Consider the following 27,061-nt stretch of genomic DNA (forward strand, 5'->3'; position numbering starts at 1 on the left):
TGCACGGAAAGTGCCAGAAAGACACGACGAGGGGTGCCGTGGCCACGGGGAGGCTCTGCTCCTGCCATGGCCGCAGGACACCCAGCTCCGATGGGGGGCCAGGCCCAGGGGGGACCGTGGCCTCGGGGACCGAAGGCCTCCTGGTCACGAGCTCAGCCCGGTCCCCGGGCCGGCGGGCCCCAGGGGTGCGGCCGTGGCCAGTGGCCGGGACGGCGGTGCCCGGCCCCACGCCTCACCCTCTGGTGCGGGGCCCCGCGAGGTGTGACGTCAGCAGTGCAGCTCGGGAAATGGGCTCCATCCGAGCATGTGACGCAGCGTGGAAGCTGCAGGTTTTCAGGAAGAGAAAATAAAGGGGAATTTTTCTAGGCGATTCCGAGGTGGCCTCCTGCGCCCGGGAAGTGGGGCTGGGCGCAGCGGTCCTGGCTCCGCCCCGGGCCTGAGGGGAGCGAAGGGAAGTCTGATGTGGCTGGAGGGCTCTGCGCGGCCTGGCCACAGGCAGGGCAGGGCGGGGCGGGGCGGGGCGGGGCGGCAGTGGGCGGGGAGGGGCGGCAGTGGGCGGGGCGCAGGCAGCAGTGGGCGGGGCGCAGGCGGCAGTGGGCGGGGCGCAGGCAGCAGTGGGCGGAGCAGGACGGCAGTGGGCAGGGCGCAGGCAGCAGTGGGCGGAGCAGGACGGCAGTGGGCGGGGCGGGGCGGCAGTGGGCGGGGCGCAGGCAGCAGTGGGCGGGGCGGGCGGCAGTGGGCGGGGCGCAGGCAGCAGTGGGCGGGGCGCAGGCGGCAGTGGGCGGGGCGTGGTGGCAGGGGGCGGGGCACAGGCAGCGCGGGGCGGGGCCTGGGTGCGTGGGGTGGGTGCCCTGGGAGCGGTGGGGCCAGCCCTGGCGGGGGTGGGGGGGGTGGGGGGGTGGGGGGTGGGGGGGTGGGGGGGTGGGGGGGGTGGGGGGGTGGGGGGTGGGGGGGCCTGGGGGCGGACGGAGGCCAGGCCCAGCAGCTGCTCCTCTCCCGGCAGAGCTTCCTGTTCCACTTATACGGGCTGATGCTGAGGGAGAGCCCCAGCGAGGACGTGGTGAGGAAGCACCTGACCGGCCTCCTCCAGCTGTCCCACAAGACGGCCAGCCAGCGGGAGGTGCGTGGGCCGGCCCCTGGGGACCCCATCCCCCCCACCCCACGTCACCCCCTCTGCTCCTGGCCTCGGGCCCTCCGTCCCTTCACTCCTGGGCTGTGTCCAGGCTCCATCGGACCAGCCGGCCCTGGGTGCAGGCTCCTCTGGGCGGGGCTGGCTCCTCTAGGCCTGTGCAGGGCCCCCGGGAGGTGGGTTGTGCCGCCTGCCTGCTCACAGGGACCTCGGCCCGCAGGGCATTGCGCTGGCCATGGGCATCGCGGCCGCCACGCACATGGAGCTGGCGTGGGCCATTCTGGAGGACGTGGGCTGCACCAAGTTCCTCAAGTCCCCCCACAGGAACTCGGCCAGCCAGGAGAGGGTGAGCGGGGCGGGGCTGGTGGCCTGGGCGAGTCACTTGCCTGCTCTGAGCCTCGCCTTGCTCATGGGGAGGGGGTACCCCTTGCCCAGCCCCCTCCCTGAGGGGCTGAGTGTGGGACTCCTACCTTCTCTGTTCTTGCTGTGGCCATGGGGACGCAAGCCTCATCCCTGGGCCCCAAGCCTAGGGGCCAGGGCCTCCATCCGGGCTAGTGTCCTGTCCCATCCGGGCCGGGGTCCTGTCCATGGGGCCATGGACGTGGCCTGCACACCTGGGACGTGTTGAGTGGCTCCGTGTGCTGGCCAGTGACTCCCGGGCACCTTGCTGGGGAGAGCGGCAGTGGCCGGTCCAGCTGGAGGGCGGGGGGGTGGCCCGGGTCTGGGACCACCACCCACCGGGGCCTGTGCACGGGCTGACGCCCTCCGCCTCGCTCCCTCCTGCCCGCAGCACGCGAACGCCCACTTGCACTGCAGGTGGCTGGGCAGCACCTCCCTGCTGTGCTACGGGCAGATGGCCATGCAGTCCCGGAAGCAGATCCTGCCCTGGGTGGACAACATCGCCTCCAGGATGGTCTATTACTACTCGTGCAGCTGCTACGTGAGCGCGGCGGCGGGCGGGTCTGCGGCGCCGGCGCCCGGGCCTGGCGGCCGCCCGCAGCAGCTCCTGACCGGCCGCTGGCCCACTGTGCACGGACAGGACCACACCCTGAAGAAGAGCTTCCTGTCGGCGGCCGTCATGCTCATGAAGGCACTCAAGAGGGAAAGCAGCACCCAGGGCTACAAGTTCACGCAGACGGCGGAGCTGGTCCACTGCCTGCTGGTGCGTCGGGGGGACCGGGGGGCGGTGGTGGGGGCCACGGGGGCCGCCGGGGTGGCGGTGGGGGCGGGGGCCCGGCTGGCGCCCCTCCATGCCCTCTCTCCCTGCCCTCCCAGTCCGCCCTGCAGAAGGAGCCTGACCACCTGGTCACCCCCTACCGGCAAAAGATCATACTGGTCATCGCCGGGCTCAGGTAAGGCCCCTTGGGGTCCAGGAAGTCAGGCCGGTCCCCGAGTGTGGAGAGAGGGTCAGTGTGTGAGGCGATGGAGTGTGGCGAGCCGGCACGGCCGTGGCATACTCAGCCCCCGTTGGGTGTCTTATGTGCCACGCCAGCTCAGCCAGGTTCAGTGACCCTGAGAGGGGGCGGTGAAGGATGGAGGAAAGACAGACAAGAGAATAAAATCTCGGTCTGGGTGGGACGCTGCCCCCTCGGTGGGAGAGAGACAGTGCCAGGGCGTGGTCAGGATGGTTACAACGTTCTCGTGGGTTTCGATCCCACTCAACGACGTGCACCTGAACTCTGTCAAGCCCACATCACTCAGGCACGTGGGGCCACGTGTTCGGACCATGGGTTCAAGCTCACAACCATAGCTGTTGGCTATAATTGTGCTGGGAGGGCTCTGCCCTCCAAGCTGGGACTTGCACGTGGCCATGAGAGGACTGTGCCCTCTCATTAGTCCGAGGCTTGAACCTGCCCAAACGCTGTAGCTGCTGTCCACATGGAGGATGTGGGTGAGGGCCCAAGTGGGGGCTGTGCCAGGAGCTAAGCACTGTGGGCAAGCTGAGGCCGGGGCCACCTTCCCCAGCACACGCTGCACTGCTTCTTGTCCAAGAGACATTGGTAACAGTAGCACAGGCTGGGCCCTGACCCTGGTCACACTCTGAGCCCTGACCCTGGTCACACCTGGGCCCTGACCTTTTCCACAGCTTGGACACTGGGCTCAGTCACAGCACTGACACTGACACCAGACAATTCCTTGTTTTCTCACAAATAAATATCAATGAACCCGAAAGAAGTGAGTGAGTGAGCTTGCTGGCCCCGCCCAGCACAGATGAGCTTCGGCACCCCCCACCCCACCCCTCAGGCCCACCCCCAGGCCAAGCCACGCCAGAGTCAGAGGCCTCGGTGCCCCCAGTCCCTGCCCCCACTGCACGCCCTGTGAGCCCCTCCCTGCCAGGACCTGCTGAGCCAGGCCTCCGTTCCCAGGACCCTCTTTGTGCTGCGTCTCTCCAGCAGCCTGCGGCCCAGCCTCACGCCCATGGTCAAGTCCACCATCCTGCAGACCTGCTTCCAGAAACTGTACCAGCTGCCACCCATGGAGGTGCTGAAGAGCTGCTGCCCTGCCCTGAAGTCAGACCCCACGGTGACTGCCCAGCCCGGGGCCAGCCCATCTCTCTGGGGGTGGGTTCTGGGTGCTGGGCCCCTGGGTCAGGCCCTTGACCAATGTGAGCAAGGGGAGCAAAGGACAGAGGCTTTCTCCTGCAGCCGGAGGGGCTGGGGACACCGAAGGGCTGGCCACATGTCTAAGAAGCCAGTCCTCCCGGCCGCGTGGCTCAGTGGCTGAGCGTCGACCTATGACCCAGGAGGTCACGGTTTGAATCCCGGTCAGGGCACATGCCCGGGTTGCAGGCCTGATCCCCTGTGTGGGACGTGCAGGAGGCAGCTGATCCACGATTCTCTCATCATTAATGTTCCCCTTTCTCCCTTCTCCTCTGGAATCTATAAAAATGTATTTAAAAAAAAAAAAATAGGGCTGTCCTCCCCCGCCAGCTGGGCCCTCTGTGGGCATCATCATTAGCCAACCAGGCCCTGCAGGGAGCAGTGGCCAAGCCCTCACCCTGGACGGATCCCCGGAAACCTGGTGAGGGGTGAGTGCGAGGTGGGCACCGGGCGCTGTGTGCTGGCAGGTGCTGTACCAGAAGGCCATGCAAGCGCTCAACCTGCTGCTGCAGACCTTCATCTCCGAGAACAAGAGCATGGACGAGGTCTGCTTCCTCCTGCAGGTGCGCGGGCGGTCCTCCAGGGTCCGCTTGGGGCGGCCCCAGTTGGCAGGCTTGCCCTGGACCCCGACCCAAGTGCCTGGGGCCTTGACTCCCTCCACCTCCCTCCCCCCTGCCCAGGGCTCTGCTGGGTGTTTCAAGAGCCAAGGGCCCTGGGAGGAGCGGGGTGGCCTGGGGTAAAGAAGCCCCAGGAATGGTCTGCTGGCTCCCCACAGCCTGGAGAGGTGCTCTCCCACACCCACAGCCTGGAGAGGTGCTCTCCCACACCCACAGCCTGGAGAGGTGCTCTCCCACACCCACAGCCTGGAGAGGTGCTCTCCCACACCCACAGCCTGGAAAGGTGCTCTCCCACACCCACAGCCTGGAGAGGTGCTCTCCCACACCCACAGCCGGCACAGCCCCAAGGCCCCAGGGCAGACCCAGCATCCCCACACTGCTTGTCCACAGAGCCCGCAAGCCAGGGGCAGTCTCCATGTTCTGGAGGGGGTCACCCGGCCCAGCCTCTCCTGCCGGAGCCAGGCGGAAGGACGGGGCCGGAGGGGGGAAACGTCTGGTGGGTCAGGACCAGCGACAGCCCCTTCCGTCACCACTGCCCAGCCAGTGTGAGCTGGCAGTGAGGGGGCGCCATGGGCCTGATGGTCCCGGGGCCTCCTCCCTCCGCCCAGCACACGGAGCCCTGGCTGATGTCCGACAGGAGCCACGAGCGCAGGCGGGCGGTGCACACCATCTTCCTGCTTCTGAAGTGCCTGGTGAACTACGTGAAACTCACCGTGAGTGGGGGTGGGGGCGGGGGGCGGCCAGGCTGGGGCGAGGAAAGGGGCGCAGGGAGCCCCATGCTGCTCCACCTCTGCAAGGGGCCCACCTCCCAGCTGCAACACTGAGCATCCAGGCCAGGGGTGGGGCACGTCCAGCCCGCATTGGCCGCATAAGGGCTGAGGGTTTGATTCAATTCCTGGTCAAGGGCACTTCCCTCAGCTGCAGGCTCCACCAGGCCTGGGTGGGAGCGCATGCAGGAGGCAACCCATCCATGTGTCTCTCTCACATCAATGCTTCTTTTTCTCTCTCTCCCCCTCCTTTCCACTCTCGCTAAAAAAATCAATGGAAAAATACCCTCGGGTGAGGATTAACACACACACAAAAAAGAGAGAGAGAGAGAGAGAAGTTGGGAGGGACCGTGGAAATGATACCAAGCAGCCAGGCATGGCTCTGCTCACTGTCCCCGCCCCGCCCCTCTCCCCCAGGAGGAGGCCAAGCCCTCGATGCTGGGCCACCAGATAGGCCTGCTGATGCTGTTGTGGAGGGACAGCGAGGAGTTCACCAAGAGCCACGCCCGCCTGTGCGTCTGCCTCCTCCTCCAGCTGCTGGTCCAGCAGAAGGGTAAGCTGGGGCCAGGGCATGGGTGGGGGTGGGGGTGGAGGGCCCTGCAGAGGCCGGTGCCCCCACGCTTTCCGGGGGGCTGGCCGGGCTCCTGGGCTCCCGGGGCCTTGCTCGCTGGTGGGCGGGCGGGAGGAGGGCGTTAGTTACCTCCTGCCCGCGCTCCGCCGGCCTCCTGACCCCGGGGTGTCCCGCCACAGAGAGCCTGACGGAGTTTATGTATTTAAATAAAATGAAGAATTGTGAAGAAAGGGGCCACAGAGAATCGGATGTGAAGTTCCACTATTTGGTGCAGGTGTGGCTGTAAGAGCCGGGGCGGGGAGGGGCCGGCCACCGGTGGGGGGCTCCCACAAAGCTCCGGAACTGTCCAAGCCCGGGCCCCGTATCTGGTCCACCCCGTCCTGCCCCTTTCACAGCTGGGCCCACGGAGGCCTCGCACCACCTGTGCCAGGGAGCAGGCAGGCAGAGCAGGACTCCCGCCCCTCGCAGCCCCGCCTGCCTTGCCACCTGCAGCTGGGGGAGGGGGGGGGTGCCTGGCCTCCTGGGGACGCAGGTCCTCTGCTCGGCACCCTCCCTCCGGCCTCTCCTTGGTGGCTCCTCGGTCGGTCCCAGGCAAGCGGCATGGCCGGCCTCCCCTCCCCGGTCCTCTGTCCTCTGGTCCGCCGGCCCCTCTCAGGCGCGGCCCGCCCCTCATGTCGGCCTGGGAGGGTTTGGGTTTGAGTCCGAGCTCTGTGCCTGACTGGCTGAGTGGCCTTGGATAGGTCAGTCAACCTATCCATGCCTCAGTTTCCCCACTTTCCGAGGGAGGGCCCCTGGGACCAGCACCCAGGCCGCTCTCCGGACAGGCTGTGATCAGACGGCGACCCCTCCAAGTGGGCGGATGTCCCCCGGGATCCTTCCCAGGGGTTCCCGGGTTAAAGCCCGCTGCCATGAGCACCCCGGGAACAGAGCCTGGGATGGACCAGGGCAGCTGAGTGAGGACAGGATGAGTTCCCAGGGGGAAGGGAAGGGAGGAGCTGCCCGGGGCTGTCTCCGCCTGGCCCTGGGCAGCGCTGGCATGAACAGTGCCCCCCAGCCCCCCGGCAGTTGGTCCCACCTCGAGGCCGGGCTTGGCTTTTGTACCCCGTCAGTCACTGGCCGTGGGCTGCAGGCTGGGGGTGGGCAGGGGCTGGGCCTGGGCTAAGCTGCTCGCTCCCATCATGCCCAGGGGCGCCCGTAGCCGTAGCTGGGCCTGTGGCCTGTGAAGGCAAGCTGGGCGGCGCCCACAGCCGCAGGGGCGGGGTCCCTGCCAGGCCAGGCACCTGGCATCCGCCCGCCTCTGGGTGAGGGCAGAGCTCCCGCCCTGGCTCCCGGCCACGTGCAGGAGAGCCAGGGGCTGCCGACGGGGCAGGCGCCCTCGGCCGCTCAGCCCCAGGCCCTTTGCACAGGCCATAGACGACCACCTGACGGTGGCCCAGCACACACAGCTCATCCTCACGCTGCTGCGCGCGCTCTCCAACCACAAGCACATGGATGGTGACCTGGCCTCCCACCTGCTCCTCATGGTCTTCGAGGACCAGAGCATCAAGCCTGAGCAGGTGGGGCTGCGCCGGGGCCTCCCTGCGGGCTTCGGGGAGCAGGATGGCACGTGTCCAGGGCTGCCTTGGTGTGTGTGGGTCCCCCCACCTCTTCCTGGAGATCCCGGACCTTCAGCAGCTGACGCCCCTGCAGCAGGGCCGTTTCCCCTCCCGTCTGGCTGGACCCCAGGGTCCCCCCCACCCCCTTGGCCTCAGTCTTGTTCAGCAGGAGAGAGAGACCCCGGCCCCACATGGGTTTTTTTTCTAAATATATTTTTATTGGTTTCAGAGAGGAAGGGAGAGGGAGAGGGAGATAGAAACATCCATGATGAGAGAGAATCACTGACGGCTGCCTCCTGCACGCCCCACACTGGGGATGGAGACTGCAACCTGGGCACGTGCCCCTGACCGGGAATCAAACCGTGACCTCATAGGTCGATGCTCAACCACGGAGCCGGCCGGCCCCCCCGGGATTTTGCTGTCCGCAGCCTGGCCTGGCCGCCTAGCCCAGGCCGCTCAGGCGGCTCCATTCTCAGCAGCTGTGCTGTCCGCATGGGCCCTGCGCGCTGCTGGGCCGCACTGGGGGGCGGGGGGCCCACATGGAGGAGGTGGCCGGCCCGCTGGGGGCGCTGCTCTGAGGCCGCTCCCGGGCCCGCGCAGGTGGCCGAGATCCTGCAGGGGCTGTTCCAGGAGCTGCCCGCCATCTCCTTCAAGAGCACCCAGGAGAAGGTCCTGAAGGCGGTGACGGTGCTGGGCACCCAGCACACCCAGGGGACCGTGGAGGTGCTGCTGACCCTGTGCCACCCCTCGGAGAGGTAGGCCCTGCAGGCACACCCAGGGGACCCCTGGCCGTTGTCCACACTCCGGTCCTGGACTGACGGAAACCACCCAGTGGCAGCCCAACTGCACTGCGTTCCCAGGCTCCACCCCCAGGTCCCAGAAGGCAGCAGGGGCCCAGGGCGCTGGGGTGGCTCTGGCAGCCAGGAGTGTCCCTCAGACCCAGGGGGCCCCAGGCACCGGCCTGCAGAGGGGCCAGGGCTCCAGCCCGCTGCCCAGGCCCCGGGCACATGGTCCCAGCCGCCCCTCTGCACGGGTGGACTGAGGACCAGTGACAGCACGGAGTGTGAGGAACGCTGGCCGGCCCTGCCGAGCCGGAGCACAGCCTACCCAGCCCTAACCCGACTGAGTGGGGTGTGCGCGCTGGTAGGTTTTTGTTTTGTTTTTTAATATATTTTTATTGATTTCAGAGAGGAAAGGAGAGGGAGGGAGATAGAGAGAGAAACACCAATGATGAGAGAGAACCATGGACCAGCTGCCTCTTGCACACCCCACACTGGGGATGGAGCCCACAGCCTGGGCATGTGCCCTGTCCGGGAATTGAACCCTGACCTCCTGGTTCACAGGTCGATGCTCGACCCCTGAGCCGCCTGTGGCCCGGCCACACTGCTAAGTTTAAGAGGGGCGGGGCCCATGGTCCCCTTGTGGGGGTCTCGGGGAGCACCGCTGCCCTGGCCACGGGGTGTTCTCCGGTGGAGACCCGAGGGCTGAGCCGCTGGGGGAGCAGCCCACCTTCCGGGGGAGGAGACAGTCTGGTGGGGTCGCAGGGCCGGGGGGAGGGCGGAGGCCGTGTCAGGGCCAGCTGGCCTGCACTCAGAGCTTCGGGCAGGGGCCCTGCCCAGCCGGTCAGCGAATCCAGGGCCCGATGGGGGGCTCCCCCTGCCAGAGGGGCCTGGCCACCTCCCTTTCACACCTGCTTCTCCGGGGCTGTGCCCCTTGGCCCCGCTGCCCAGTGTGGCGGCAGCTGGGGCCCTGGACTCCCCCCTCTGCAGGCAGGTGGCGCCCCTGTGGAAGGCGCTGGCCACCAACAGCCAGCTGGGCCGCAAGGTCATGACCCTGCTCTACATTAAGCTGAAGCTGCGGCCGCCCCAGCTGCTGATCAGGCTGTCAGAGCAGGCGGAGCTCATGTCCATGCTGGTGAGCCCGCCCCGGCCTGCCCGGTCCCCGCCCGGTCCTGCCCGGCCGCACCTGCTGCTGCGACTGACTGTGCATCCCTGGGCCCCGGGGGAGGCCAGGGTCACGGCCACGGGTCTCACCACAGGTCGCCGAGGGCTCTTGATGCCGAGTCCCAAGGGGAGCCAGAGCCCCTCTCCCGGCCCAGCCAGGTGTGGGGAGCGGGTCTGGATCCAGGCCCCAGGAGGGCAGCAGGGGGGTGCCCTGCCAGGGCCCTACTCTGTCGCCCCCTGCAGGCCCTGGGCACCATTTACGAGCTCCTCTACATCAGAGAGTACAGGGCCATCGTGCACTGGGCCTTCGCGGGGATCCTGCTGGGCCTGCTCACGCAGCTGCACTACCTGTACGAGCTGGGCGTGGTCGAGACCATCCTGGAGCCCCAGGAGGACACCCTGGATATGAAGCCCCTGGGCCCCTGCAGGTGAGGGTGACCGGCCTCGGCGCCCAGCCCCCTCAGGACTCCAGCCCCCCCCACCCCTCTGCTGCCCCTCCCCCCATGCCTCCAGAGCACCTGGTGGGCACCAGGCCCCGGCACAGTGCTGGGGCCCCGGGGCGGAGGGAACGCTGGCTTCACCTGGGGGCTTGCAGTCAGGGTGGGGAGCAGGGGGCGGAGCGTCCATAGCTGTCAGGGCTGAGGGTCCCGAGAAGTGGAAGCTCAGAGACTGACAGCATGTCCGGCCGGTGTGGCTCAGTGGTTGAGTGCTGACCTATGAACCAGGAAGTCACAGTTCAATTCCCCGTCAGGGCACATGCCGGGGGTTGTGGGCTTGGTTTCCAGTGGGGGGCGTGCAGGAGGCAGCCAATGATCCTCATCATTGATGTTTCTATCTGCCTCTCCCTTTCCCTGCCTCTCTGAAATCAGTAAAAATAAAAATAAATAAAAAGGAAGTCCCAGCTTGCCAGGTGCAGATGGGAGAGGGCGGGTGGGGGCAGCTAGCGCCACCTCCTGCTCCAGGCAGAGCCCGGAGCCTCTCGCCCCGCGCCCCCCCCCCCCCCCCAGCCTGTGCCTGGAGGCGCTGAAGGGCCTCTTCTGGACCACCAACTACTGGGAGGTGTTTGCCTACCTCAAGCTGCTGAGGGGCTGGGAGCTCTTCGGGCGTGCGGAGACCTACACGGAGGGGGTGATCCTGCTGGCCCGGTAAGCACCACGCCTGGGAGGGGACACCCCACCCGGGACTCTGCACTTCAGACTCAGCCTCCGGGGCCATCTCCCCGGGTGAGCCAGGTCTGCGGGCGGAGGAGGGTCCCTGGCCCAGGGCAAAGCCCTCGGGGCCCAGCGGCGGCCTCTGCCTGTGACAGGGCCATGGCCCACTACGACTGCGAGGTCAAGGCCGTCCTGGGGCAGGCGGTCATCTGCCTGAAGAGCTCAGAGGAGCGAGACAACATCGTGGCCATCCTCATCATCACAGAGGTCAGCGCTCCTCGCCCTCCCCGGCGCCGGGCCGCAGGCAGGGCACGGAGCTGGGCTTCCCTCCCCCATCCATCCCCCGCCCCCTCCCATGCTGTGCTGTGGCCTGACGGGACCCGCCGGCTCAGTTTCTCACCAGCCAAGAGCTCACCCTTTACATGTCTCGGAAAATCATGAACAAGTTCCTGACCCTGGGCCTGCACAACACCAGCCAGCTGGTGCGGGCCCTGAGCCTGATGGGGCTCAGCAGCGTCCTCATGCAGCCCAAGAAGGTGAGGGGCCCTCACTCGACCGGGGGGGGGGGGGGGGGGGGGGGCACCTGTAAAAGAGCCTCCATGACAGGTGGGGCTGGAGGGGGCGGACAGGGAAGCCGGGCGGGCAGGAGAGAGCTGCAGTGTTTAGGGGACCCTGCTGCATTGCACGGGGCTGGGGGCCCGGGGGTTTCTGAGCCGGAGGGAGCGCAGAGGTCAGCGACTTGGGCTCCTTCCCAGGTAGGAAGCCCTCCCCTGACAGCACAGCTGCCCTGGTTCAGGCCCCACCCGCACCCGCAAGACTCAGCCCCCGCCGGATGGGGCGGCCTCCTGCCTCCCGCCCACGGCCTCCCAGGACATGTCGGTGCCCCACGATGCCGGCCGAGGGCTGGGGCTGAGGCCCCGGTGGATCATGGCGGCGAGGCGGCGGTGGGCAGCCTCAGCCAGAGGGGAGCACCGGAAGGCATTGGGAGGAGGAGGGGGGCCACCGGCGGCTGCGTCCCCCGCAGGTGCGGCTGCTCCGGACCCGGATGTTGGGGCTGGTGGAGAGTTTCCAGAAGCCCGAGACCAAGGACCTCCTGGGCCTCATGGAGATCGTGGGCGACACGCTGCACCGCATGGGCCCGCAGGGCATCGGCGCCTGCAGCCTCAAGCTTGCGCGGCACCTGCGGCAGCTGTTTGAGAACGTGAGCCCGCGCACGCACGCACGCGCCTGCGCAGCAGCTCGCCCAGCCCACCAATCAGAGCAGCCAGAGCTGCCGCCCAGCCCCCACCCACCCCCACCCGGGGATTGTGGGTAAAGTCCCCGGTGGAAAAGGCGCCGATGGGAACCTGGACCCCGGGGAGGAAGGTTCCACGAGGGCTCTGGGCCGGTCCCTGCCATTCATTCCCAAGCCCTGTCCCCTCGTCGGGCCGGGTGGTGGCCGGGTCAGCGAGAGGGCAGGCCAGCTGCTTGTCTTTAAAGGCCCTCGGGCGGCCGTGTGGAAAGTGGGGAGGCAGCAGGTGGTGGCAAGGCAGGGGCTGGGTGCGTGATGTCGGGGGTTCCGAGGGCGTCAGGGTGCAGAGGCTAAAACGAAGGCAGGCTTTGGGGCGGACCTCGGGGATGGCTGGCTGGTCGTGGGGACGGGGAGCGGGAGGGGCCGGAGCAGCAGGACAGCCACACGCAGTCCTCGCCGACCCGGGGACAGAGGCACGCCTGTTGACCCCTCTATACAAAAGAGGAAACTGAGTCACACGGGGGGGCGGGGTGGGGGGCTTGCCCAGGCTCACAGAGCTAGAAAGTGACACACGTGGCACAGGGGTCTGCGCTGTAACCCCATCGTGGCCTGCCCGGGTCCGGGAGGAGGGGGGAGGGAGGAGGGAGATGACCAGGGCGACGTGAGGTCACTGGGCCAGAAACCGAGGGGGGAGACGGGGCGGCGGCCGGGCGGGGCTGAGCCGAGGCCTCTCCGTCCGCCTGGGCAGGAGCAGGAGGCGGTGCGCGGAGGGGCCATCCTGCTCTACGGGGACGTCATCTACAGCGGCGGCAGGAAGTACCAGCAGGCGCTCCAGGGCCACGCCTTCCAGTCCCTGGTGCCGCTGCTCTTCCACCTGGCGGACACCTGCCCCCAGGTGGTCACGGTGAGTGGCCGGCGGGGCCTCCGGCTGCGCAGCCTCCTCCAGACGGTCCCCGGTGGCCTGGGCCGGGCGGGGGGACAGCTCAGGAGGACGTGGCCTCAGGGGGTGCAGAGCAGGGCGAGGCCACCGACCCGGAGAGGCCGCGGGGCCTGGCCTCCAGGCAGCAGCAGGGGGAGAGCTGGCAGGACCCGCCCAGGTGGCGACTTCCTCTCTCCTCCCCCCTCCCCACCCGGGACCCATGAACCTGCCCCTGCACGTAGTCAGCCTCGTGAACCTCCCCCTGCAGGTAGTCAGGTCAGCCTCGTGAACCTCCCCCTGCAGGTAGTCAGCCTCGTGAACCTCCCCCTGCACGTAGTCAGCCTCGTGAACCTCCCCCTGCACGTAGTCAGCCTCGTGAACCTCCCCCTGCAGGTAGTCAGCCTCGTGAACCTCCCCCTGCACGTAGTCAGCCTTGTGAACCTCCCCCTGCACGTAGTCAGCCTCGTGAACCTCCCCCTGCACGTAGTCAGCCTCGAGCCTGGCGCTGGGGGCTGAGTCACACCTCGCCCCTTGCAGGGCCCCCGCCCGCGGGGGAAAGGCGCCTGTTAACTCCCGCAGAGGTCTGGGTGGCCCTGTGGCCACCGGCCCCCTCACAGGCCCCAGGCCCCCTGGGTCACCCCTCTGTGAGGCGCCTCTGACCTGGGGCCTCCCCAGGGGAGGGGGGGGCGGCGATGGGGAGGTGACCGTCCTGTGGCGCCCGCAGAAGACCAAGTCCACCTTCCTGCGCTGCGCCATCCTGCTCAAGTGGGAGTTCCGGAAGCAGCTGTTCAGCAAGCTGGCGTGGGGCCGCGGCCCGAGCGCCGAGAGCGACATCTTCATGTGCATGGTGAGCGGCCGCGCCCACGGGGCAGTCGGGGTCCCCGGGCCGCTGCTCCCCGCCAGCTCCCACGCCTGCCTCCCTGGGCCGGAGGGCCGGCGTCTTCCCGCGGGCTCAGGCCCTGGTCTGTCCTGCCCCGGCCGCCCTGGCGCCTCCGCTTGGCCAGCGCCGCTCAGGCCGCGGTGGGAACGGGCTGCGAGCGGCTCTCCCGTCGCAGGAAGGCTCTGTGCGCGGAGACGCGCCTGCTCTGCCGCTCTGTTGGGTTCGAGGCTCGTTCATGCTAATGCGTTGAACAGCCCCTGGTACACAGCGCGGCTGACGGTACACCGCCCTCCGGGGCAGCTCCTGGACCTACAGGAGCTCCCTGGGCACGTGCTCACGGCCACGCCCGGCTCACGGACGCCTCTGCACCCCCATCAGCCACCCCAATGGGGCTGCGCGTCACGGGCACGTGGTGTCCGGCGTGGAGAGATGCGGGGCGCCCTCCGCTCTCGCTCCCGTCCTGTGGCTCTTGCCTCCGCACCTCGATTCTTGCAAGTGCAGGTGGCAGACAAGCGGGTGGCAACAGGCCTGGGCCGTGGGACAAAGTGGCTTTTAAGCCCGAAAAGGCCGAGGCCGAGGCCGCAGGAAGGCCTGTCCGGCTGCCCTCCGTCCCGGCCCCTCCGAGCGTGGCTTTATCCGGCCGCCGCCTGTCCCGGCCGCTTCTCCCCTTAGAAACGGCAGCCGCAGGCCCACCCCCCCGCGCGCACCCAGGAGCGGGAGCCAGGCCGCCGCGGGCCCCATCCGGGCGCAGACGCCCGCCCGGCCCTGCGCGCTGCCCGTCCCAGTGGCCTCCCCGCTCCAGCTGCGGGGATGGGAACCGGGCGGGGAGAGAGGCACCTTCCTGGAGGACATTTGGGACAGTGGGGGGTGGGGAGGGGTGACCACAAGGGAGGTCCTGGGTCCCTTGGCTCAGGCTCCCACCCCAGATGGGGCAGAAAAGGGACCGGGCTTGCTGGGCCCTCCACCTCGCCTCCCCCTCCCCCCGTCCGCCATCCCCCTGCCGGTCCAGCTTCCCCCCGGCTTCCCCTTGGCACTGCTGGGCTGTGCCCCCCCCCCCCCCCCCCGCCGCCGCCGCCCACTGCGCCTCCCTCCCCAGATGGAGAGCAACTTCGGCAGCTGCCACCAGTTCCTGCTGCAGGCCTCCCCCTACCTGCACAGCCCCGACCGGAACCTGAAGCTCACGGCCATGAAGTTCATCGGTAGGTGCGCCCGGCGGCCCCCCCAAACCCCCCAAGGGCGGCCCAGCCCGGCTCCCACCGCGCGCGCTCCGCTCCCTCCGCAGGCGGCATCCTGGAGGACTACTTCACCAACCTCTGCTTCTACCTGAAGAAGGGCGAGATGAAGCTCTTCCAGACCCGTGAGCGGCGGCAGTCCCTCCCCGCACCTGCCCCCCGCCCCCGCCCCCCACCGTTCTCCCAGCACCCGCTTCCCCCGCACCGTTCTCCCCCCGCCCCCCGCCTGGCACCTGGGGCCCCTCCCTGGGCGGCAGCCCCGCACCCAGACCCCGTCTCCCGCAGAGTTCGAGGTGCTCAAGCAGCAGCAGGACTCCGCCAGCCGCAGGTTCTACCGGCGCTTCCTGCAGGAGGTGGTGGAGCTGTCCCGGTTCCTGAGCCAGTGAGGGCTGCGTGTCTGTGAAATCCCCTATTAAACTGGACGAGCCCCGCTCCTGGCTCTGCCTGGCCCTGACCCTCACCCTGACCCTGTCCCTGTCCTTGTCCCTGACCCTCACCCTCACCCTGACCCTCACCCTCACCCTCACCCTGTCCCTGACCCTGACCCTGACCCTGACCCTGTCCTTGTCCCTGACCCTGTCCCTATCCCTGACCCTCACCCTGACCCTGTCCCTATCCCTGACCCTCACCCTGACCCTGTCCCTGACCCTGACCCTCACCCTGACCCTGTCCTTGTCCCTGACCCTGTCCCTGACGCTGTCCCTGACGCTGACCCTCACCCTGACCCTGTCCTTGTGCCTGACCCTGACCCTGACCCTGTGCCTATCCCTGACCCTGACCCTGACCCTGTCCCTGACCCTCACCCTGACCCTGACCCTTACCCTGACCCTGATCCTGACCCTGACCCTGTCCCTGACCCTGTCCCTGTCCCTGACCCTGACCCTCACCCTGACCCTGTCCCTGACCCTGTCCATGACCCTGACCCTGTCCCTCACCCTCACCCTGTCCCTGTCCCTCACCCTCACCCTCACCCTCACCCTGACTCTGTCCCTGACCCTGACCCTGACCCAGACCCAGGCGAGGACCTGCAGGGGCCGCCTGCCATCAGCGTGAGCTCACAACTCGCCTGTGGCTGGCCCTGAGCCTGGTCCTTGGTGCCCCTCCCCGCTGGGGCCTGCCTGGTCCCACCGCCCAGCCTCCCTCCTGCACCCCGTCCCAGCCCGCCCTCCCGCCTCCCCATGCCCAGCTGGGCTGTGCCCCGGCCTCCGCGGTGGCCTCAGCCCCCGCCCCCTGTGCTGTCATGGGATGGCCTTGGCGACCATGCGGACATCCCGGCAGTGGTGGGCACCTGTGTATGTGAGTCAAACGGAGGTGCCAAGGCCAGGCCAGGAGGCCCGGCGGGTTCTCACCAGGACCCGGGGCGCCCCTGGGGAGAAGGGCAGGTGGACCCCACAGCTGTCCAGGCATCTGTGTTGGGCTGCCCTCCAGCCGGGAGGGGAGGGGCCTGGTGGAGAGGGCAGCTGGGGCCCAGCTGGTGAGCCGAGGGGCCATCTGAGTGAAGGCAAGGAGCCTGATGCCCCGGGCCCACGAGGACAGATGGGGGTTCAGTTGGGAGTCGGGGGGCAGGCTGGGAAGGGAGAATGCAGTCTGGGGGCTGCGGGTGCACAGGGCCAGTGGGGTGCCCAGTGGGGGAGGGCCCTTTCCCTGCGGCGGTGGAGGAGGGCCAGTGGGGGGGCTGCGGTGAGCCCGGAGGAGGGGCAGTCAGAGGGAAGGGTGCGCAGCCCCGTGGGGCGCTCCCCGAGGGGGGGTGACGAAGGTGGAGAGCTTGGGGGTGGCAGGCGGGACAGAGGCAGCAGGGAGACCCCCCCCCCCCGCAGCGTGCTGCCTGGTGGCTCCCCGAGGCCCTGCAGCCTCCGTCAGCGCCCCCCAGCCCCTCCGTTCACTGAGCTGGACACAGCCTGCGGCTTGGCGGTCTTAGATCCACAGCTCTGCTGAAGTGTTTGTTTTTAATTAACATTTGAAATAATGTAGGCTTTATTAATAATTTAAAAAATAAAATACAACTAGATCTGGGAAACAGTATCATCATGTGCTTTCTAATGCATTGCGGACACCAGGAACAGTAGGGAGGTCTTCATAGGCTTAGACACAAAGCAAAACAAAAGAAAAAAGAAAAATTAAGGAACGCAAAACAGCTGACAACCAGACGGTGCGTGGAAAACAAGAAACCCAGGGCCCTCCCAGAGCCAGTGATGGAGCTGGGATAGGAGTTAGGGTCAGGGTCAGGAATAGGATTAAGGCTAGTGTTAGGGTTAGGGTTAGGGATAGGGTTAAGGCTAGGGTTAGGGTTAGGATTAGGGTTAGGGTTAGGGTTAGGGTTAAGTCTAGGGTTAGGATTAGGGTTAGGGTTAGGGTTAGGATTAGGGTTAGGGTTAGGGTTAAGTCTAGGGTTAGGATTAGGGTTAGGGTTAGGGTTAAGGCTAGGGTTAGGGTTAAGTCTAGGGTTAGGGTTAGGGTTAAGTCTAGGGTGAGGGTTAGGGTTAAGGCTAGGGTTAGGATTAGGGTTAGGGTTAGGGTTAGGGTTAGGGTTAAGTCTAGGGTTAGGGTTAGGGTTATGGTTAAGTCTAGGGTTAGGGTTAAGGCTAGGGTTAGGGTTAGGGTTAAGGATAGGGTTAGGGTTAGGGTTAAGGCTAGGGTTAGGGTTAGGGTTAAGTCTAGGGTTAGGGTTAGGGTTAGGGTTAAGTCTAGGGTTAGGGTTATGGTTAAGTCTAGGGTGAGGGTGAGGGTGAGGGTGAGGGTTAGGGTTAGGGTTAGGGTTAGGGTTAAGTCTAGGGTGAGGGTTAGGTTTAGGATTGAGGCTGTCACTGGCCACCTCTGTCTTGTCCCCACCGCAGGGAGTAGGAGTGTGGAAAAGCCCCCAGGCCCATTCCCGGTGGGATTGTGGAAGCAGCTCTATGTGCTCTCAGTGCAAACAGCTGGTTCAAACTGAGAGTCTCTGGTTGGAGTTTGGAGCCCAGCCGCTGGTCTATTTGAAACGCAGCTGACACCTGAGAAGAGAGGCAGGAAGTGCCCTGTGAGGCATGACATCAACCAGATGTCGAGTCTCTCTGCTATGCCGTCCGATGGTGACCTTGTCCCTGCACCATCTTGGCAGGGCAGGTGCTCTGCCTCCCTCGCAGCAGGCTTTGGTGGGGTCTCTCTGTCCCTCAAGTGTCAGAAGAGCAGACGGCTTGTGTGGGCCTGTCCTGTGGGGTCTGGTCCCCCACTCGCCTGATGCGAGACACCTGATTGTGGGGGGAGGCAGGGCCGGGAAGGGGCAGGGCTCAGCTGGGGGTCCGTAGGCCTGGTCCCCACCCCCGTTGGGTGCCCACTCACTGGGAGCCAGGCTTGGGTGCCAGGAGAGGGCCTGTACGAAGCCCCCGACCCTCCAGGGAGGCCCTGCCCACATGGGCCCTGGGATTCGAGGTGGGGCCTGAATGCACCCTGAGATGCCACTCCCTAGTGCAAGTCTCTAACCAGTGGCTCAGGCCTCCTCCTCCTCAGGTCTGGGCACCTGCCTGCTCTTTGTCCAGGGCAGCGGTTCTCAGCCTGTGGGTCGCGACCCCTTTGGCGGTCGAACGACCCTTTCCCGGGGGTCGCCTAAGACCATCCTGCAGATCAGATATTTACATGACGATTCACGACAGTAGCCACATCACAGCTATGAAGTAGCAACGAAAATAATGTTATGGTTGGGTCACAACATGAGGAACTGTATTTAAAGGGCCAGAAGGTTGAGAACCACTGGTCCAGGGCCTGCTGTGCCCAGGCGGGCTCTGGGCATCCAGCCGGGATCTGGCTTCCCAGGATCTGCCCTGCACCTGCCCCGGGGGGAGGGTGCAGCACCGGCCAGGCCCGCCTGGAAGGAAGGCCCCCCTACCCCCGCTCACAGCCGGAGCCCTCGCTTCCGCTCTCAGGCCTTCGTTGGAGCTGGTTCCGCCTGCGTGGGGCCGGGCCTCCCTGGGGTTATTTTAGGACCCGAAAGAAAACCCCGCTGCTCCCCACGCCTGGAGACGTGCTGAGTCAGCCGCTGGCCCTGCTCTCACAGAGGGAAACTGAGGCCAGAGGGGAGGGCGGGCCCAGGTCCAGGGCTCCTGCCTCCAGCCAGTCCTGCTGCCACATGTAGGCTCAGAGGCCACGCTGAGCTTGCCCGGTGCGGTCTCGCCCCTGTGGGCCTCGCTGCAGCCGCTCTGAGCAGACCGGCCAGGGCTGGGGGCAGCACGGTAGTGCCGCGTACCGGGGTCCCACAGGGGCCAGAAACACTCCCATGATCCACGGCGTAGGGGGTCCGAGTCCTGCCTGGGCCACTGGCAGGGAGAGTGAGTGGGAATTTGGTGGAGGCCTGCACCCCTGAGCTCCAGGTCTGGGGGGCACCTCCCGGGCGCCTGGGAGCGGGGCCTCCTCAGAATCGTGCCTCCAGCCAGGACACCAGGGGCCACGGGCTGGGGACCCAGACCTGAAACGGGCAGAAAGGGCTGCTCCCAGGCGGGAGGGTGGCCCGGAGGGTGGTGGCCGTTTCTGGGCTTCTTGGGGGACATCAGCTGCCGCCACTCAGGAGCCGCAGGGAGGTGCTGCCGCCAGGCCCACCTGCCCCAGGCACACGCTGGTTTCAGGAGGTCACCGTGAGCTGGGGCGGGTGGAGCTCATCTGGGGAGGGCACTCCCAGCCAGGGAAGGTTCTGGAACATGGTGGAATGGCTCCTCTCTGGGGACAAGCCCCTGTGGGAAGCAGGGCCTGGGGACCTGGGAGTCTGGAGGGTCTGCCCATCATCTTGAGTGGGTCCAGGGGGAGCCGGCAGAGGTTGGGGGGCCACTGAGTGGCACGGAGCAGCCCCGGTGGCGCCCAGACGGGTTCTTGGGATGCGAGGACACAGACGGAGAACAGCCGGCCGAGGGCAGGAGCCTCCCACGCAGCAGGAGGGGGACCGCAGGAGGGACTTCCTGGCAGCAGCCGTGTTGGCGGCTGGGGGCCCAGGAAGGGGGGTCGGAGGGTGGTGCGAAGGCTTCCCCAGGAAGAGCCTCTGCCTGCCCTGAGGCAGGGCCGCTCCCACAGGGCCCGGGACTCCGGGGCACCCGGGGCACCCCTCCTCCTGGCACCGTGCGCGCTGGTGACAGGAAGGGGAATGAGCCGATGGGTCAGGTGAGGACAGGCTGCCGGCACATCTCGGCACCGTGGGGGCTGAGGAAATGCAGGTCCCGTCAGCTCCACCCCCTCCCGTGACTCAGAGATGCCAGTCACCCTCCCTGTGCTTTTCCTTCCTCCGTCTGCGAGTCACCATCCTCCTCCAGACGCTCCCAGGCTGTGGGAGTGAGGGACAGGGTGGCCCGGTGAGTCCCCATTTTCACCCAGAAGCCCCACCATCAGCAATGCAGGTTGTGTGGCTGCCATTGTGGGCGTCACCACCACCAAAGTCACTCCCACCACTATCACCACCATCTGCAGCTCTATTACCACCACCATCACCACCACCATCATCACCATCACCATCACCACCACCACCACCACCATCACCACCACCATCACCACCACCACCACCACCATCACCACCACCACCACCACCATCACCACCACCACCACCACCACCACCACCACCATCACCATCACCACCACCACCACCACCACCACCTCCACCACCACCACCACCATCACCACCACCACCACCACCACCACCACCACCACCACCACCACCAACCACCACCACCACCATCACCACCACCACCACCACCATCAGCACCACCACCACCACCACCACCACCACCACCACCACCATCACCACCACCAGGCTCTGCAGCTCCAGCTCTAGCTCCACCACAAAGCTGTCGCTACCACCTTTGCTGTACAACTGTCTTCCCAGCATGGTGACCCCGCCTGCCTCGCTCCCACCTCTCACAGGGCGTGTTGGTGGCTGATGCAGGTGAAAGTGGAGGAGGAGGTGATCTTAGCTGCAGTGGTGGGTGGCAACCTGTGACTTGTACGAAAAAGCCAAGATCTCTCTGGGGGCCTGGCCAGGTCTGGTGGAGGGAATGGCAGATGGGGAGGCCATAGCTGCCCTCGGGTCACCTGCCCTCTGAGGAATGGAACCAGGACGCTGGGCTCAGACTCACCACCTGGGGCCACTGGCGGCATCACCTGGCCCTGAATCTCCTGGACTGTGGGCGGCATCAGGACCCCTGCAAACACAGGCAAACCGCAGAGCGCCCGCCCTGCCTCGGCACCTCAGGCCTCTGGCCACAGCACCCACGACAGGCTCACCGGGAAGGTGACGAGGCCAGGCCCAGCAGGGCTGGCGGGTGGCAGAGCTTCTGGGAACATGGCTGGCAGGCTGCCTGCGAGGAGGCAGGAGGGACAGCAGGCTCTGTGACCAGTCACTGTGGGGCGGCCATGGAGCAGGAACAGCTGTGAGCGAGGGCCCAGGCTGGACACAGGACGTGGCCTTGCCGGGAAGACAGAGCCTCGTGGAGGGAGGACCAAGGATGGAGGGGTAATTGGTCACACTGAACCCTGACCGTGGTCACACCCTGAGCTCTGACCCTGGTCACACCCTGATCCCTGACCCTGGTCACACTCTGAGCCCTGACCCTGGTCACCCCCTGAGCCCTGACCCTGGTCACACCCTGAGCCCTGACCCTGGTCACACCTGCAGAAGCCCAGCCTCCCAGATGCTGACCCAGAGCTCAGCGCTGCCTCCAGGGCCCCCTGTCCTGGGCGCCCTCCAGATTCCCTCTCTAAGGGCCGAGGGCGAGGACGCAGCACTGGCCTCTGCCCTGTTCGGACCCGGCTGGAGCTGGAACAGCGGGTGTGGGATGGAGCGTCCCAGGACCGACGCAGAGACGCGCACAGGTCACAAGTGGGTCAGACGAACCGAACCTCCGGGAGCTCAGCGGGTCAGGCGGCTACCAAACCCCACCAGCTGCTGCGCTTCTGTTCCCGGGCGCCCCCTGCTGGGGCTGCCGCGCTCTGCACCGGCTTCTCGCAGCGGCTGTGCGGCCACCCTCCCCTCCTCCCCTCTCCTCCCCTCCCCTCCTCCCCCCTCCGGCGTCCTGTCCTCGTGCAGGGTCACCTGTGGCCACTCACCGTCACGCCGCCCCTCCCAGCCGTGCAGTCCCCGTGGCCCCTGCGCATCCCGGTTGGTCGCTCGCGGCCACCCCCGGCCACTGCTGTCACCCCCGCAGGAGGCCCAGCTGAGCCCGGGGCTGAGCGGTGAGCTGGGGCGGGGCTTGGGCCGCGTGATGGGCAGGGGCCGGGGACCCCGTGCCAGGCAGCCCCCTCGCAGCTCGCCTCATTGGGTTCCCCACCTGCACCCCTCATTCGGGCGGGGCCCCAGCCCGTGGCCTCTGGACCGCAGGTGTGGATTGGCCGCCCCAGGCCGGGGGCGGGGCCTGGCCCACCCTCTCTCCCCGCGGGCTCTGCGCGGCTCAGGCCGCCCCCTGCTGGGAGCGCGGGGAAGAGGCGGACCGTGTGCGCTTCTTTTTTTTCTTTCTTTTTTTTCAAAAATATATTTTATTGATTTTTTACAGAGAGGAAGGGATGGGATAGAGAGTTAGAGACATCAATGAGAGAGAAACATCGATCAGCTGCCTCCTGCGCGTCCCGCACCGGGGATGTGCCCGCAACCCAGGTACATGCCCTTGACCGGAATCAAACCCGGGACCCCTCAGTCCGCAGGCCGACGCTCTATCCACTGAGCCAAACCGTTTAGGGCCCGTGTGCGTTTCTTGCTCAGAAACGGGGGTGAGGGGGGTTGGGGGGGTGGGGGTCACGGGCTGTGAGCTGAGGAGGAGGCGGGCGGTGGGACAGAAGGGGCCTGGCATGTGCCCCGCACCAGGCGAGGGGAGCAGCTTCGGCTGAGCTCACACTCGCCCCTCACACCTGCCTCTGATGGTGGGGACCGCCAAGGCCTGGAGGCCAAGCCTCGGTGACAGCGGGTCCTGGAGCCTCAGACTGTGGCCCCCTCCCGCCCTGGCCCTGCCCCTGGACAGAGGGGGAGGCGGGTGGGACCGGGACGCAGAGGGCAGGGGTTCTGGAGGGGATGGGGGGCCCCCAAGGCCAGCCAGAGGTGGGGTCCTAGGGCCCTGAGGCTCCCTCCCGCGCCCCATGTCCCCCACTCCGCATCTCTCTCGTCTCAGGTGGTCCCTCCCGCAGTGCGTCCGGGCCAGGGAGTCAGGCCTGCCGGCACCCAGGCTCCCGCCAGGCTCCCTCACAGCCCCCGGGAGGCGAGAGGCTGCCCAGAGCCGTGTGACCACAGGCCTGGGGGCCATGGCCCGCGGGGGGTGTGCTGTCCTGGGGCCATGGCCCTCGGGGGAGGGGTGCTGTCCTGGGGCCATGGCCCGCGGGGGGGGGTGTTGTCCTGGGGCCATGGCCCGCGGGGGGGGGTGCTGTCCTGGGGCCATGGCCCGCGGGGGGGGTGTTGTCCTGGGGCCATGGCCCGCGGGGGGGGGTGTTGTCCTGGGGCCATGGCCCGCGGGGGGGGGGTGGTGTTGTCCTGGGGCCATGGCCCGCGGCGGGGGGGTGGTGTTGTCCTGGGGCCATGGCCCGCGGGGGGGGGGTGTTGTCCTGGGGCCATGGCCCGCGGGGGGGGGGGGGTTTCCTGGGGCCATGGCCCGCGGGGGGGGGTGGTGTTGTCCTGGGGCCATGGCCCGCGGGGGGGGTGTTGTCCTGGGGCCATGGCCCGCGGGCGGGGGGGTGTTGTCCTGACACCCAAGCAGGGTGCTGGGCAGCTGAAGCTGAGATGCCAACCAGGCCGCCCAGCCTCTCTGCCGGGAGCAGGGACCCAGGCTGGTCCGCGGAGCCCAGCCCCAGCCTGAGGGGCCCGAGGAAGGCCACAGAGAGGGCGTGGGTTTTTAATTCTTTTTATTGAAGAAAAGAAAAGGAGAGAAAAAATAGATTCCCCGCCCCTGCTTCGTCTGAGGGCCCTGGTCCTGCACTGGGGGCAGGAGGGCTGTGCGCGCCGCCTGAGGCCGGCGGGCGGGGCGGGTGGCTGGCTGCTTCCCAGGGATGGGGGCGTCTAAAAAACGGTGCCAGGCCGCGGCCAGCAGCTCAGTGAGCATCCGGTGCCGGCCGCACCCAGCCCGGCATTGTCCCGGCCGCCTGTCCGCCCGCCGGGGCTGGGTCCGAGGAGGGCAGAGGCACCTTCTGGCCTCGGGCGCCCTGTGCCACGGGGGTCGCCGCCTCCTGTCCCGCTGGCTCTGGTCCCAGCACTGCGGGCCTCCGCGGCCGCCGTCCGAGTGCCCTGAGCCGGGCGCGGGCCTGGCCCGCCGCCCTCGAGCGTCTGTGCCCGTCCTGCGGCAGCGGCAGCGGCGGGCCAGCAGCATCCCTCCTCCGTCCGGTGTGTGGCCACCGCCCGCCCGCTCAGACCTCGGTCTGCAGGTCGATGATGTCCTGGCCCACCAGCGGGATGGTGGCGCCCGACTTCTCCCACTCCACGCTCCGCAGCTCCAGCGGCGACGGCGGCAGCGGCTCCAGCTCCTTCACCCACGCGGGCGGCCCGTGGGCCTTGCGCAGGCTCTCCCAGGGCCGCTTGTTGGGCGTCTGCTGCTTCTCTGGCTGCGGGCCGGGGCAGGGAGGGCGGGCCAGCGGGAGAGGGAGAGGAGGGTGCAGACAGGAGTCAGAACAGCGAGGACCGACCAGGGAGGTACAGACCGGGTGGGAGGCCCAGCCTTTCCCAGAATGCACAGGGCTGCGGCCCTCTCCGGGGTCAGTCTGGGGCGGCCTGCAGGGAAGGGCACGGGAGGCCCCTGCCTGCTCAGCACCCCGCGTGGCTGTCCCCGCCTCGGAGAGGCAGCTCCCCCTGCCAGACGCCCCCAGCCCCTCCAGGGGCAGACGGGCTGGGCCGGGCCCCCCAGGGAAGGTTGGACGAATGAACAACTGAATGACGTGGGGTCAGAGGAAGGCGGGAGAAGGCAGGCTTACCTGCGGGCTCTCTCGGCCGCCCTGCCCCACGCCCACGGCCCCACCCCTGCCCCCCTGTGGCCCCCCCAGGGCCGCGCCGCCGCAGACCTTGCTCTCGGGGGCCAGCGCCTCCTTGTCCTTCTCCGCGTGCTGCAGCCTCCGGCTCAGGTCCTGGAACATGTCCTGGTGCCGCTTCCGCGTGTGCATGATTTTCTGCGGGGGGGGGGGGGGGGGGAGACCCTGAGCCCCGAGGCGCCCGGCCGGCCTCTTCCCCAGGCCCCTCCCTGCCTGTGGGACGGCCCCACTGCCCGGCCAGGACTCAGAACCCACCCGGCCCAGGTGTCTGGGGCGGGGACACGGGACCCACCTCAAAGTCCAGCTCCGCATACCGCGACTTCCGCCTCTGTGGGGGGAAGGGTTGTGGGCCTTTGTAACCAGCACCCCAAGACCTCCCCATCCACGTCCTGGCCCCTCCTTGCCTGAGGACGGCCGCAGGGACCCCTCACCCAGGCAGCCCTTGGGTGCAGACCCCCAGCCCCGGCTTGGAGGGTCTCAGAGGGACTCGCAGTGACCACCCGACCACAGAGGGCGCCACCCGAGCAGGTCCAAGTGCAGCCGCGGGTCCTCGAGCCCTTGCCATGGGCGAGGCCACCCTCCGGGGCCCCAGGGCCAGCGGGCAGGGTGGGCACTGGAGGGCAGCAGGCAGAGCCAGGCCTCTCGGTCCGAGGTCGGCCAAGGGGACAACTCCAGCTGGACACTGGCTGCCCGGCCAAACCCGAGGCCCCTGGCCGCCGCCTCTCCGTCCTCCAGGGGCCCAACGCCCCCTTTCCCCTCCTCGCCTACTCCCCACCCCCCGCGGCCCGCACCTCCAGGGAGCTCACGGACAAGGTGGAGACGTTCTCCTTCTTGGTCCCGGTGCCCGTGCTGGGCCCCGGGTGGGGGGCGGGCTCCCTGGGCTCCCCCAGGCTGGGGGGCGCCGGCTCCAGGGTGGGCGGCGGGGGCAGAGGCTGCTGTGGGGGCGGGGGCGGCGGGGGCGGGGGCGGCGGGGGCTGGGCGGGGGGCGCCTCGGGGGGCTGGCGGGAGGGCGGGCTGCGGGCCGGGCCGGCGTCGGGCGTCATGCTGAGGTGGATGAGGCGTGTCTGCGGCATCTGGTCGATGTGGATGCTGTACTTGGGCTCCTCCGGGGGCTTGGGCCGCAGCGTGGCCGTGGCCGTGGGCAGGATCACGTAGCTCGTGTCCAGGGCCTTCTCCTGGGCCCGGCTCAGCTCCGAGTCCAGCTTCCTGAAGATGTCCCCGTCGCCCACGAAGGAGGACTTGGGCGCGCGGCCCTTCTTGAGGGTCAGCGAGTGGTTGGGGAAGTCGGGCAGCGGGCCCGGGCGGCGCGGCGAGCCGTGCGCGTGCAGCTTGGACACGTTGGCCGGGAGGCTGTTGAAGTTGGGGGGCGGCACCTTGGCGTGGGCCAGCTTCAGCTTCTCCTCCTCGGGCAGCGAGGGCCGCTTGAGGGTGCCGGTGATGGTGGCCGTGCGGCAGGCCGCGATGTCCTTGTTCAGCACTGAGGGGCAGGGCGGGGTCAGGGGGCCTGGCCAGGGCCCCCTGGGCGCACCCCCTCCTGAGCTCGGTGCTGCGGCAGCCGGGGTCCCCTTTGCACTTTCCAACCAGGCTGGGCCCGGTGCCCCTCCTTCCGCCCGCACAGGGCAGACGACCCCCTCCGATGGCCCTGGGGGGACCCGTGCTGCCCAAGGTGCAGGGACACAGCTCCTGGGTGTGGGTGGGACAGCCCCTCCTGACCAGCTGCAGGGGGGCCAGGCTGCTGTGACCTCTGACCTGGGCGCCAGCATGCCCGCACCACCTCCGTCCTACGGGTCAATCGGCCTCAGCCGGCCCCCGGAGACCCCGAAGCGGCCCCTCTCAGGGCCCACCCTCGGCAAGCCGGCTCTGACCGCAGCCTCCCCTTGTGGCCTGGCGGCTGGCCCCTGCCACACTGCCCAGCCCGGACCAGCGACCGGCCACTGCCGCCATCCCGCTATCCAGCACACAGCCTCCAACTGCCCCGCCGGCCACTCGCCCCTACGGCTCAGAGCTTCCCAGGCTCCCTCCCTGCCCCATCTGTTCCACAATCCAAATGCCACCCAGCCCCTCACCAGCAGCCCTGACCTCCACTCTCTGGGCCGCCATCTTCTGGACAAACCTGTGCCCCAGGGCCAGAGAGGGCCCCACCTGCTGCCCCCTCCCATGAGGTCTTCCTGCCCACCTCCCAGCGAGCGCTGAGCCCCGTGGACCAGGCTACGCGCCTCCCATGCCATCAGCATACAACCCAAACTCCCCCCGGGCCTAGGCCCTTGCTGGGGCGCCTACTCCACCCACGGTCCCGGCTTCCCGCACACTCAGTGCTTGTGTTGCGACACCCTCCTAACCGTCCCCAACCTCCCAGCCACACGTTCAGGAGGCCCAGGGCCATAACCCTAATTAGGAAGAGACTGGAGGCACAGAGGGGCCAGTACCACCCAAACAGGGCTGGGCCAGGCCCCCCCCCCAAGACTTGAGGTCACCTCCCAGGGA

At 67.9% G+C, this 27,061-nt stretch overlaps 2 protein-coding genes across 3 annotated transcripts in view; one reads left to right on the forward strand and one right to left on the reverse strand.

The window, feature by feature from the left end:
* Nucleotides 1-1,361: 1,361 nt before the first annotated feature.
* LOC118670832 (maestro heat-like repeat family member 5) lies at nt 1,362-15,138 on the forward strand. Its single transcript, XM_036338236.1, has 22 exons — nt 1,362-1,475; nt 1,920-2,069; nt 2,169-2,291; nt 2,405-2,481; nt 3,523-3,652; nt 4,197-4,292; nt 4,955-5,059; nt 5,531-5,670; nt 5,868-5,958; nt 7,091-7,240; nt 7,880-8,034; nt 9,049-9,193; nt 9,466-9,650; nt 10,230-10,367; nt 10,529-10,640; nt 10,766-10,909; nt 11,398-11,574; nt 12,353-12,508; nt 13,248-13,370; nt 14,500-14,602; nt 14,686-14,760; nt 14,921-15,138. Exons 1-22 carry the CDS (start codon nt 1,365-1,367, stop codon nt 15,019-15,021), a joined length of 2,787 nt encoding a protein of 928 aa, XP_036194129.1. The 5' UTR covers nt 1,362-1,364; the 3' UTR covers nt 15,022-15,138.
* Nucleotides 15,139-23,447: 8,309 nt separating this feature from the next.
* Nucleotides 23,448-27,061, reverse strand: part of ADGRB1 (adhesion G protein-coupled receptor B1) — a 59,876-nt gene continuing 56,262 nt past the window's right edge. For both annotated transcript variants that reach the window (XM_036337856.1, XM_036337855.1), the window contains exons 28-31: nt 25,369-26,054; nt 24,870-24,905; nt 24,611-24,715; nt 23,448-24,157 (exon numbers count right to left, since the gene is read on the reverse strand). In XM_036337856.1, coding sequence (XP_036193749.1) covers nt 23,963-24,157; nt 24,611-24,715; nt 24,870-24,905; nt 25,369-26,054 — 1,022 coding nt within the window. In that variant the 3' untranslated portion in view covers nt 23,448-23,962. The remainder of the gene's footprint in view (nt 24,158-24,610; nt 24,716-24,869; nt 24,906-25,368; nt 26,055-27,061) is intronic.

This window comes from Myotis myotis, unplaced genomic scaffold (assembly GCF_014108235.1).
Source record: "Myotis myotis isolate mMyoMyo1 unplaced genomic scaffold, mMyoMyo1.p scaffold_m19_p_16, whole genome shotgun sequence".
Classification (NCBI taxonomy): domain Eukaryota; kingdom Metazoa; phylum Chordata; class Mammalia; order Chiroptera; family Vespertilionidae; genus Myotis; species Myotis myotis.

Coding starts and splice junctions, on each gene's coding strand:
- LOC118670832 (XM_036338236.1), top strand. CDS start 1,365: ATGGGCATCGCGGCCGCCACGCACATGGAGCTGGCGTGGGCCATTCTG. Junction 2,482..3,522: donor CTGGTCATCGCCGGGCTCAG/GTAAGGCCCCTT, acceptor GCGTCTCTCCAG/CAGCCTGCGGCCCAGCCTCA. Junction 3,653..4,196: donor CCCTGAAGTCAGACCCCACG/GTGACTGCCCAG, acceptor GTGTGCTGGCAG/GTGCTGTACCAGAAGGCCAT.